This window comes from Myotis nattereri (assembly GCF_964212035.1).
Source record: "Myotis nattereri genome assembly, chromosome: 2".
Classification (NCBI taxonomy): Eukaryota; Metazoa; Chordata; class Mammalia; order Chiroptera; family Vespertilionidae; genus Myotis; species Myotis nattereri.
The window spans coordinates 192,690,264-192,702,965 of NC_138076.1; the positions used below are offsets into that span (position 1 = coordinate 192,690,264).

At 42.0% G+C, this 12,702-nt stretch overlaps 1 protein-coding gene across 1 annotated transcript; it reads right to left on the bottom strand.

Moving 5' to 3' along the window:
- Window positions 1-3,066: 3,066 nt before the first annotated feature.
- On the bottom strand, window positions 3,067-10,485 carry CLEC1B (C-type lectin domain family 1 member B). Its single transcript, XM_081082322.1, has 6 exons — window positions 10,407-10,485; window positions 9,695-9,793; window positions 8,368-8,490; window positions 8,083-8,234; window positions 5,130-5,236; window positions 3,067-3,610 (listed from the first exon to the last, which is right to left on the bottom strand). Exons 1-6 carry the CDS (start codon window positions 10,468-10,470, stop codon window positions 3,466-3,468), a joined length of 690 nt encoding a protein of 229 aa, XP_080938448.1. The 5' UTR covers window positions 10,471-10,485; the 3' UTR covers window positions 3,067-3,465.
- Window positions 10,486-12,702: the final 2,217 nt, after the last annotated feature.

Below are 12,702 nucleotides of genomic sequence, written 5' to 3' on the forward strand. Positions count from 1 at the left end.
GGCTCTCAGGGGTATTCTAAGGGCAATTCATAAAGATGCTGTTTACGAAATTTTGATAAGGATTAAAGGAAACAAAAAGGGGCTGTTGATGAAATTTTGTTAAGGATTTAAGGAAGCAAATAAAGGCGGTGATATATGCTTTGGGGAGCTGTTATTACCCTTCTGCCTAAGGGGTCCAGAGAAGGGTGTTTACTGACACTTTTGTGGCCTGAGAGAGAAAAGACCAGCATGGTAGACAGAGAGCCAGGCGAATAAACACTGTGCACTCTCCCTGGTCACCTTCTGATCACTGCTCGCACCTCCCAGCAGCTGAATTTGCTGGAAGCCACAGGCCAAGTCTACCCTGATGATGCTGTTCATCTGAGCTCTGCCTCCCAAGGCACAGAGTGGGGATAAGGAGAACTCAAGAGGCGAATGAAGAATCTCCAAAAAGTTCTCCAAGTATTTTATATGATTTTCATGTGACCTGAGATTCTGATGTGAAAAATAATGTGACTTAATCAATGAAAATATTTCTGTCTTCAGGGGGAAAAAAGGCAGAAACCTTAAACATACCAAATGTACATTAAGACTAACGTCAGGAACATAGTTCAGAGTGTTACCATTAATTTCTAGATTCTCTTAAATTTTGTCAGCACATTGTATTCTCTAGTAAATTTTTTTGGATCCATTGGGCTCTCCCAATCGAAGGTTAATATGATACTTGTTTTATATTTGATGTTTTTAATCATACTTATTTACTATTCATTATATTCCAAGTGCTGTTTCCAAGGGCTTTGACATGAATTATTGTGATTGTCACAACTCTATGATACAGGTGCTACTATTAACTTATTAGTAAATTGAGGCATAGAGAAGTCAAGTTATTTACCGGTTTGCTCATGTAGTAAGTAGAAGAGTTAGCATCTGAAACCAAGTGGTCTGATCACAGTACTTGTGCTATAGTCTGAGTTCATGTACAAAATGCTTTTGATATGAGTACCAAAAAACAAAACAAAAACAAAAAACAAACAAACAAACAAAACCACCAAAGAATCTCTGTAAGCACAGTTTTATTGGTCACATTTGTAATTAATTACATATTTGCCATGCACTAAGATATTAGTCTTTGAAATTTTGTTGTACCATAGTGATGTATAAATATATACATATTTTCATTTGGGGGAGATAAAACATTAAAGACCAGAGATAGGACTGATTTTTTAGATAGTTTTTGGAATTATTAGTTTCTAAATAAAAAAGTAAAAATAGAAAAATAACGATACTAACTGCAAAATGCCAAGATCTTGAGACATTTTAAGTGGAGGCAGAATCTTAGGTATTTCTGTTATTCCTCCGTCCTCTCACTACCCCCCCCCCAAAAAAAAACCACAAACCCTGTTTATTTACTAATAGTATCAAACAAGATAAAGACTTACATATCTTTCAATGTTAGTATACAAAGCTACAAAAGTAATACACATTTATTGAGTGTTCATTACATGCTTGGTACTCTGCTTGATGCTTTATATAATCACATTAATAATCTCACACTTGCCTTACGAGTAAGGTAATAATATTAAACTAATTTTATAGACACACAAAAAAGCTGACTTTGAAAGAGACTAAGTAACTTACAAAAGCCACGTAGGGATTGAGTTCTAAAGTAATATTAGTTGAAATCTATTGAAGATGACATATCAGAATCAATTAAGGGAGCTTATTGAAAACATAGGGCTGTCTCCTTAGCCTTTCAGCCTAACTATTTGTATTTGAACTTCTAGTGTTTTCACAAACACCTCAGTTGAGAAGTTTGAGAATCATGTTTATAAATGTTATTAGCACTAATTTAAGAAGAAAGTGTACCTTCAGGGAAGCTGTGGCAAGGAAATGCAATTTTTGCCTGTTATCCTGTTAAAGAGTGCCTCTCCACACGTCTATAAATATTTCACGAGTTACTCAGCAAAAAACAAGCATAGAACTGTCAGGAAAAGAACTAGATAAAGTATTTTTACTTGCTGATCTGTCTCCTAGCCTATGGCCTTGATAAGAAACATTTATTCATTTTTAAACATTTGCAAACTTTCTTTTCCTTCTTTGCACAGAAAATGACTGCTGTTGAGTTTTACAAGAGGTAGATTTAGAAAAGAAATTATATTTGCATAGTGTCTTACTGAATTGATGCTTTGTAATGAACTCTACACAGTGAGAAGTCACTATGTTTTTCTGTTTCTCGTGAGGCAGAAACTGTGCTTGGGGCTGGGCATAGAATAGCAAGCAGGAAATCCAAGGTGTATGGAGTTTCTGATATAGTTAATACTCTGAAGTTTTATGCTATGTTGTAGAACTGTGAGGTACATAAGCTAGGTATTATCCTATCCCCATGGTCGGCAAACTGCGGCTCACAAGCCACATGCGGCTCTTTGGCCCCTTGAGTGTGGCTCTTCCACAAAATACCACGTGCGGGCGCGCACATACAGTGCAATTGAAACTTTGTGGCCCATGTGCAGAAGTCGGTATTTTGTGGAAGAGCCACACTCAAGGGGCCAAAGAGCCACATGTGGCTCGCGAGCCGCAGTTTGCCGACCACTGTCCTATCCAAATACTAAAACCCTAATATGCAAATTGACTGAACAGCAGATCAACTGGTCACTATGATGCGCACTGACCAGCAGGGGGCAGACGCTCAAAGCAGGAGCTGCCCCTGGTTGTCAGTGCATTCCCACAGGGGGGCACCACGCGGCCAGAAGCCAGGCTCCTGGCTGGCGAGTGCAGCGGCGGTGGCAGGAGCCTCTCCCACCTCCACTGCAGGCGGACGGTAAGGAGAGAGGGGTCCCAGGCTGTGAGATGATGCAGGCTGGGCTGAGGAAACCACCACCCCCGCCCCCCCCGCCCAGTGCATGAAATTTCATGCACCAGGCCTCTAGTTTTAAATATGAGAAAATGGAAGTTAAAGAGACTCCATAATTGGCCCATGGTTGCACTTTAGATAATTATATCATTTAAATTATTCTTCTGATTCCAAGATTCATATTTTTCCCACTGCCTTGTGCTGTCTTTCAAACTTGGGTATTTTATATGGTTCTGAAACTTAAATATTTTGCATAGCTTAAGTCAATTAAGTCCAAACCTTTCTTGTTCCAATTGAAAATATATGTGTGTTTAGGTCTGAAGATACAGTGAATAATATAATGTTGAGATAATTAAGAATGGAAGGCAAGAAGATGGAAATTAATAGAAAAAGCACAATTGGAAACAAAAGATCAACTCACAGACTAGCTTCTGGATGTACAAAGAAGGGACCAAGTTATCCCTTCGTGTAAAGAAATATATAAAGCGGGGGCTATGTGGTGCTGGTAGGAGACATAATGACTCCAAGGGGAATAAAGGAAGAAATAAGTAATTTTATGGCTAGTGATTCTTTCATCCAGATCTTTTATTATACAATCAAGCATTTGGCTGTGACAACCTCCCCATCTCTTTGCATTAAAGTAGTTTGGCCACCTTTGCCATGCCTGCCTTTTTCTCACACATTAAATAATGTTTGCTCACGCAGAAGCTAGGGTGAATTTTCCCGTTATGAAAATAAGCACAATTCATATTTTCTCTTGCATTTTCAGAAAGCTCAAACCTGTGAATGAAAAAAGTACACATGAGTTCCTTTGAAAGACAAACAATCAGCAATAAAACTCTGTGTACAATTTTGTTACATAAAGTGGAGATAAAATTGTGGGAAAAGAAAGTTACAAACAACATTCAGATCACTGAGAGACTGCCAGTCTGCTTGGGAGTATAAAGTATGTCCATTTGAATAGGTCAATGATTTAAAATAGAATAAGATTAAACAGCAGGTGAACAGTAGTTACAGAGTAGTCCAGAGGAAGAGATGGATGGGAATCTGAAGCAATTGGAAAGGCTTTCCCTTTTTACCTTTTATAGAAGATAATACCTTATTTTTGTCTTGAAGGAAGGGTAGGATTTAGATGAGCTTCAGACAGCAATTAGCTGCCCAGAATGGAAATGAGCTCATGGAAAAGTAAGTTGATTAAATATTTTTGAAATAAAGGTTTATGTTACTAGTATAAGATAGCAGATATAAGGCAGCACACTATATTGTATGAACTTGTTTATATTCTCTGCTACACTGCTTATTAGAGGAGGACAAAATGCACATTTATTAATTCATTTGTCAAATATCTATAGGATGCCTACTATGTGCCAACGTTTGTGTGTTTTTTTCTGTGTTGATGATAGAGTGGTTAAAGAGACATGGTCCGTTCTACTGGGGAACTTGCTTAATAGTTAGGGGATACTGATTTGTTGAAAGAACAGAAGGAACACCAGTTTGCTTGCAATATTGTGAATGAGACAGAAAGTTATAGGAAATCAAGGTCTATGGAAAGACTTGCTTGCAGTTGAAGTATCCTTGTATCCTACTCATAGATGATACTTAATAAATATTTGTAGATAAACTCATTAAAAATGTGAGTAATAATCAGATTGTATAAATTTTGGTTAATGAGCTTAACTTTTAACAGGAGAGACATTGCAGTTTTGATATACAAGATAAAAAATGGCGTTGAGACTGAAGGTTGGAAAGCCACAGTAAGGAACTCAATGCAATTGGCTCCTTTGACTGGATTAGTTGCAGACAGATGGAGCCTTATGACAAGGACATCAGAACCACCTTGTGAACGATGATGAGTCTGATTCCTGGAGACCCCTAGGGTGCAAGAGTAGGTACATGCTACAAAAAAGTCAAAAGAATCCATGAATAACTTTCGACCACAAAATAATAAGGATAATTTTCTTTTAAAAATATATGAAGAAAAATAGATTAAGCTAAAAAAAAAAAGACATAAACTGTTCCAATAGTAAAGTGGTCAGTAGAAATGAACGAGAAAAAACATTGGGAATAGAGGTGGATTGTGACTTAGATAAAGAACAGAGGAATGGGATGGTACAAAAAGCAGGATTGTCTTACTACCAGTGTTCTCTTGTTAGGATTAGGGTGTAAATTACTCAGCTTCTGGTTATATAACCCACAGTAGGTTACAGAACTACCTCCCAACTTAAAAGTAACTTGTACCCAAGTGGCTAGAGTATCTCAGGAATAAAAGTTGCTGTATTCTGAGTGCCCAGTGACTTACATATTTTTGGAGGGAACTGAGCCATCTTCCCACTTCCAGACTTTATTGACGTTCTGGCGGGACAGTCCTACCCAACGAATTAATCCAGTCCTGGATTTGATATATTCCTATTGCAAACACAGATAAATATAATGGTCAGAAAGCTTACACAGTTCTTTTGTTTTTCACCATTATCTTTATTTTCTTATCACAGCTTCCTGAATTCAGGTGTGTGCCAATTTTTGAAAACCTAAGCTGACCCAAATTCTTCACCATAGAATCACTTTGTTCACAAAAAAAGGCTTGAAAACTTAAAGAAAACAAACAAAAATTTTAAAAGTTCTAGTGACCACTACCCAACCTTTGCCCTTATTAATCTTCCTTTGGGGCTTTCCTTCATGCACGTTTATTCCTTCAGCAGCACTCCGGCACCTGCCATGGAGGCTTATAAGCCCTGGCCCACTGTGCTGTGACTCCCGGCACCAGGAGGGAACCCGTGCTCGCAAAACTCCATCAGGCCTAATCACCTGAGACCAGTTCTGGGCAGCCCAGTGCACACAGTTCAGAGGGGCCCCTGGTGGCAGCGGGTTCCTTGACCTGGAGCTCTGGAGTGGGGCCCTAAAGACACCTAGGAGTTCACTTCACCACGAGACAGAGAGCATGGAAGGACAGAGGGAACAGCTCTGCAGAGCTGCAGAGGTGGAGAGGACCCAGTGAGTGAAGGGAGGGCTGAGGCCTTAGTGGGGGCTGGAAGGCAGGCTAGAGGGGGTGTCCTAGCTGGAGACAAGCTTGGTGGGTGATAGAAGCCACGCTTGCAGGGCCTTAAATGCTCAGCCAGGTATCTAGTCTTTCCCCAAAGGGCAATGGGAGGCCCAGAAAGTTTTGTTTTTAGTAAAAATTTTCAAACAAACGAAATTAGAGGAAATAATATCATGAACACTCATATACCATCACCAACATTTAGTAATTGTTAGCATTTTCCCATACTTCCTTCACTGCTGTTTTATTGCTGTCAAACTAGTTTAAAGTAAATTGCAGATATGAACAAACTTCACTCCTAAAGTGAGACTTCAGTGTGACTCTAATAAATAAGGACCTTTTGCTATACAGCTGCAACTCAGTTTCGAGGGCACTAAGTTAACACTAATATCATAGCTAATAATCAGCCCACATGTAATTCCCCCCCAAATGTGTCTTTGTTAAAACTGGGAGGCAATCCAGGACCTCACGTTGCATTTGTGCTGTCCATCAAACTTGAACCTCTGACTTGCCCTTTCTTTATATGACATTGACCTGTGAAGGGACCCGTTGTCCTGCAGAACATTCCTCCTTCCAGATGTGTCTGTTGCTTCCTTGTGGTGTTGCTGACTTGCTCCTCCACTCCCTGAATTTCCTGTACACCGAAGTTAGTGTACGGGCTTCAGACGTTCAGGGTAAGCCTTTGGGACAAGGATACCGAATAGGTGAGGCTCAGGAGGGTTTTAAAACCAGGCAGGATGGGCAGATGGGCAGCATGTGGCTGTAAGTGCACACGAATCTCCCCAGGGTCTCGCTAAAAAGCTGCTTCTGATTCAGCAGGTTTATCTGGGTAGTGAGGCCTGGCTGGGCTGCTGGGCTGAGGCCCACATTGGGGAGCTCAGAGATGAGGGAGAGGAAGGATGGGGAGGCGGGGACACCTCCAAAGTCAGCATGTGCTCCTCCCCTACTGCTGGGCTGAGAGGTGGGCGTGGTGTCGGATCCGGGACAGTCGATGCTGTCATAGTCTTCATGCCTCCAGCGACACTCCAGGAAATGGCTTGTCCCAAGGTGCCAGAGGGATGGCCAAGCGCCTCTGAAACCTCAGGGTCCCAGAGAGAGAGCGTGCTCCTGGGTAGGCCCTCTGGGGAGGCGGCCTCAGCTTCCCCCACAGGATGGTGCTCCTAAGTCTTGGCCTTGGGGGCCCTGAGGGCCTGGCGGAGGCGCTGAAGTGGGAGAGGAAGGAAACGGGGAGCAGAAGAGGCCAAGGCTGCCGCCTCCCAGCCTCCAGAGGGGCCTCCAGTAAACAGGAAGGCCTGGTGGCTCCACGATGGGGGGCTCCGGAGGGGTGAGGCCAGAGCCCTCCTGGGCCTGAGCAGCCTGGAGCACAGAGCTTCCTGGCTGGGGCTGCAGACTCAGAGAGGTGGTCTGGCTTGTCCCAGGTCACACAGCGGAGCAGGGGAACAGGGCCAGAGCCTCGCCTGCCTCTCCTGCTTCTGCCGGCTTCCTGGGGTTCTGGTGCGGGGTCCCCTGCTCGTGTTGCCGACCGTGGTTCAGAGGGTGTGGATGAGACTCACTTTTAGGGGACTCAGTTTTCCTATTTATGAACTCAGAGCCCTTACAACTGACTCAGGGTTTCAAGACTCCTGGCCCAGTGGAATTCTTCTGCCTCCAAGGAGGTCCCTCAGACCTTGGGGGTGGGTTTTACCAGGAAAGCCAACATCCCCAAGAGGCAGCAGGTACCGGCCCATTGGGCCAGGCACTATTCTAAGCAATGGGCCTTTGAAACTTCCGTGCGCTGCCCTGGCCAGCGTGGCTCAGTTGGTTGGGCCTTTGTCCCGTGCACGGAAGGGTCATGGGTTCGATTCCCAGTCAGGGCACATGCCCAGGCTGCAGGTTCTATGCCGGGTCTATGGGAAGTAACTAACTCCACAGTTCTTTAAAGGCGCAAAGACAAAGCTTCCGTATAACACCCTGGACCGCAAGAAAGTTAGATTATATTCTATGTTAATATCACTTAATTATATTTGATATTTAGAGTTGTACCAAGTTCACTTGTTAGAGAATGAAAAGTAAAAAAACAAAACAAAACGTTGATATTTACTGAGCTTGAGAAAGTTCTCAGAGTTTCACAAACCAGAGAAAAAAATTTTGTGTGTGTGTGTTTTTTAAGTCAAATTTTTCACTTCAGATTTTCCTCCTTAGGAGTTTAAAATATTTGGCATGGGAATCTCCTTACCAGAATGTTCTGGCTGGCAATCTTCAGCAGAGTGGCATTCATGTTGGTACAGTACTGCCTACTCTCTTCCCAAGTCAGGTTGTGCCTGAAGAATCCATAGCAATTACCTTCATAATATCTCCAATTTTTGTCACATGGGCTGTCCTTATGGCCTTAAGGAGAAATCAAGCATAAGAATCCTTTTACTCTAAGTAGGACTTACTTTTCCTATAAATTCAATGTTTCCTACAGGTAGCATTACAGAAATGCTAGGTAGGAGAGATGAAGTTACCAAATCATACTTACTAAAACTGTCCTTCTGTTCTGATGGTTTCATTAAATCTTGGCAGAATTGGTTTGCTAATAATTGTTGCAGAATTCCTGAGAGATTTTTATTCTCCATTTGTAGATAGTTTTGCTGTGTGACAGCTAGATGTAAAAATTAGTTAATAATTTGTAATAAGGAGAATAAAGATGATGCAAGGATCTTTCAATACACTAATTTCACTAGGGTTATCAATCTATGAAGTGTTTACTAGACCAGTGATTTTCAACCTTTTCATCTCATGGCACACATAAAGTAATTACTAAAACTGAGGCACATAAAAATATTTTTTTTGTTAATCTGACAAATAAAAAGGGTATAATTTTGATTCATTCACACTGGATGGTTATAATTGTGTGATGTTGTCATTTTTTTTTTTAATTTGACAATCTAAGGGAAGTCAGTGCCCCTGACTAAGTAGTCAGGTATTGCATGTTTTAAACATTCTTGTAGCACACCAGTTGAAAATCACTGTATTAGATACACATGAATAAATGAGTGCTGAAAAGAGATCAAGGCAAAAGGGAGGGGTGTAAAGAACAAATTAAGAACTAAGAAAAACTGACAGGGTTATTCAGATAATAAGTGAACTGTCTGAAGAAAATAATAACAAGAAAATGCCATGATCAAATCGCATTCCCACAGCAGTTGTTTTGAAAGTTTCCTTTAATACAGATTTCTAAGCAGATTTCATGTAGGTGAATAAACTGTTGTTTTGTTTTTCATGTATTACCAAAATATCCATTTATTTAAAAATGCATATTAATTTATTTTATGCTAAAAGTACTGGGATATTCAGGTAAATAAAAAATGTTGAATGGAAGATTCTAAAATATCTTATGAAAAAATAAACAGTAACACAAACAAACAACTACACAGATAATAATATGGCATTGGAGGGCTTTTAGATTTATAGGGAAAATAGAGGGAATAGAATGAACAAAATCTCAGGCGAGGGACAGGGTTCATTTATGAAGTGGAGAAAAGTCCTTGTTGGCAAGATCTTAAGATATGCAGGAGAATGGAAAAAAGTTTCAAAAGATAGCGTGGCAATATACCGAAGAGAAACTTAAGAACTGGTCTAAAATTCTTGAAAATAAGTTTTAACTCATAAAAAATCTAAAGATGATTTTAATCAGGAGAGAAAGTTCAGAGTTCCCTTTTCATGAGAATATCATGGCAGCTGTGGCTAGAATAACTGGAGTAGTGACAAATAGACAAATAAGGACAGTTAAGCTCAGTGGCATACACCAGGACCCTCAGGCATTGCCTTTCTCAGATACAATCATTGAATGAGCCAACACTTACACATAATCCCCAGAGCCACGAGTCCAACAACCAGCCCAATGCACAAGACCAGCAGAATCAAAGCCATTACCCGCCACAATGACGAGGAAGCAGGGTCAACTGTGGGCATACAATAAAGATGTCAGGGAACAGGTGTGGGCATGGGTATGGGGCAGCGACACCCCTGGCCCTGCCTTCTCTGGATTTTTTTCAGTGATGTAAACAGCATCATGGGCAGATCTTGCCATGCTCCCTTGGTGATCATCAACAGTCAGCACAACCCACCCCCACTCCATACCTCCATTCCCGTCCTCAGAGCACGTCTCTCTGAGTCCAAATATAACTTACACTTTGTGTGTTTGTTTTGTATTGTGGTCATCCCCATAAGTAACTGCTTTAATGAGCAAGACCTAGAGAATCACACCCATTTGCTGACATGTTAAAAAATGGGGTTTTCAAACATTCCCTTCCTATACTCTCATGGTTTCTAGTCCCTCTGGCATGAACCTCTGTAAGCGTAAAGTAATATTCCTTGCTTGTATCTTTTCTTGTTTGCTGCCTAAACAAGTCTATCTGAGTCTATGTGGATAGTATTCAAATGCTATAGGAAAATAATGCCATTCAGGAAAATAAAACTATCCATGCTATACTAGTTAAAAAGAAAAGAAAAGAAAACTAGAGTTGACCCATTTATATAATTAATTTTCAAGTGGCTTGCCCTGGGTATTCTTACCTGAGGTGAGAGCAGGCTTGCGAGTTTTAATATTTAAGGTGATGTATCCATCTTCATCCTGCATGGTTTCCTTTGCACTGCAAGTGAGCTCAGGGTCCAATGACTTTGCAAAATGTAGTGTCCACTTTTATTATTTCTGTGTCTGTCAGTCTGTGATCCTCCTCTCTCTCAAAAGGTGGAGCCATGAGTTGGGGATATGTGGGTTTTTGCGGGGGTTTCTTCTTTCCATTTTCTTGTTTTGTTTTTGTTTTTTCGTTCCAGGAAGCCCTTTCATAGCTGCTTAGAGATACATGAACCTTGAACATGAAAACACAAAAATAATAATAACTTGTTGAAAGGAGTAGATAACAGCGTTTGTTTCTCGTTTCCTTATCTTCAACTCTAAATGGAGGGATATCCCATCATGTGTATCCTTTCAAAGAACAAAAGTTCATGCTTGATCTTAACCCTAACAAAGTCTGGATCACATTGTTAAAATAAACTACTTTCTGATGAGAATTTGGGGGCAAAACACCAGTAAATATATAGCCTATCCTATTGTGAGGAGAAAAAAGCTAATATCACTTGATCAAATATGGGCTTAGTTAGATATTTCATGGTCTATGTTAGAAGGAGCCATTTTTAATTATGACCTAGAATTCAACCAAATGCTTGCATCTTTCTCAAATAAAATTCTTCAGAAATTCAAGGACTCCACATGAGGCAGGCATCATATTTCTAAGGTTTAGGCATCAAAGGACAACATCAAATAAAGTGAAATAATGCAGAGTTAATGACTTGATGTGTTATTACCTTTCATTAACGTTTGCACTTTCAAGTGAATTTCCAGGAATGGAAAAATCCTAATTCTATGAAATAATGTAATACTAAGCATAGTGGTGCTATACTTGAAGAGATATTTTTTTAGAGAAGAAATGTTTTCCTAGTGTCCTTTACATCATAATAATATTATTTATTCCACACATTTAACCTTTATCATAACAAAATTTTAATGTTAATTATTTCTCAAAAAACCACTTAGTTTGATTTAAATGTATTGAAGTCTTATAATGTCTAGCATATGAGCAGTTTACTTAATCTGTCCCATTCTTTAGTCATTTTTGGAACAAGAAGTAGAATTCTATATAATAAAATCCCAGTGACCGAAATGGCAGAAAGACCAGAACAACCAGAGACCAAAACGACCACGACCCCTTGCCCTGGCTGGCCCCACTCTCCAGCAGGGAGCTGACCCCGATCAGGGGCATGGATGGCCTGCAAACCACCCTGGGCCCCTTGCCCTGGCTGGCCCCAGCCCCCAACGGGGACCTTCACCACAGTCAGGGGCATAGCCAGTCTGCAAACTACCTGTGGCCCCTGCCCTGGCTGGCCTCCCCCCAGCAGGAACCCCCACTCCAATCGGGAATGTGACCAGCCTGAAAACCACCCTCAGCCCCTCACCCCCCAGCAAGGACCCCCACCCTGATGGGGGGGGTGACCCCTTGCCCCTGCTGGCCCTACCCCCCAGCAGAGACCCACAATCTGATCTGGGGGCCCCTATCAGGGAAGGCCAGTCAGCCCCAACCTTGGCACCAGGCTTCCAACCTATATAATAAAAAGGGTAATATGCAAATTGACCTTAACAGCGGAACAACCAGAACTACCTCTCGACCAGTCACTATGAGGTGCACTGACCACCTTTCGGTCCTTTTCCCCAGCCAGCAGGCTCCAATGGTGAACAGAAAACTGGGGTGGGTGATGGTGGGGGGTGGGGTCAGCTACAGATAGCCAGGGAAGATGGCCCTGATCGAGGCCAGGTCTAGGGACCATACCCGTGCACAAATTTCGTGCTCCAGGCCTCTAGTTAATAAATAAAATAGTAAAAAATTGCCTGTGTGCTCACACTGATGATACAGATTAGTGAGGCTGCTGATGCCTTCCTGTGACATCCAGATCTCCCACACATTTAACTTTATAAAATGGACTAGAGGCCCAGTGCACAAAAATTTGTGCACTGGCGGGGGTGGGGGGGTGCCCCTCAGCCCCACTTGTGCCCTCTCACAGTCTGGGACCCCTTGGGAGATAACGACCTGCTGGCTTAGGCCTGCTCCCAGGTGGCAGAGGGCAGGCTCAATCCCTAGGTGCCTGCCCCACAGCCCCTGGTCAGGCTTAGAGGAGGGTCGATTGGGGAGTTTGGGCGCCTCCCCCTGTCATGCACAGAGCAGGGTGGATTGGGAGGTTGCGATGCCACCCCCAGTCACGCTCAGGGTAGGGTCGATTGGGGGGTTGGGGCGCCTCCCCATGTCACACTCAAGGC

What these genes read in the sequence shown, in the direction of transcription:
- CLEC1B (XM_081082322.1), bottom strand. Translation starts at nt 10,470, where the DNA reads ATGCAGGATGAAGATGGATACATCACCTTAAATATTAAAACTCGCAAG. An exon ending in CGTGGCTCTGGGGATTATGT is followed by an intron (nt 8,491 to 9,694) that starts GTAAGTGTTGGC and finishes TTTTACATCTAG; the next exon opens with CTGTCACACAGCAAAACTAT. An exon ending in TCAGTTCCCTCCAAAAATAT is followed by an intron (nt 3,611 to 5,129) that starts GTAAGTCACTGG and finishes TTTCATTCACAG; the next exon opens with GTTTGAGCTTTCTGAAAATG.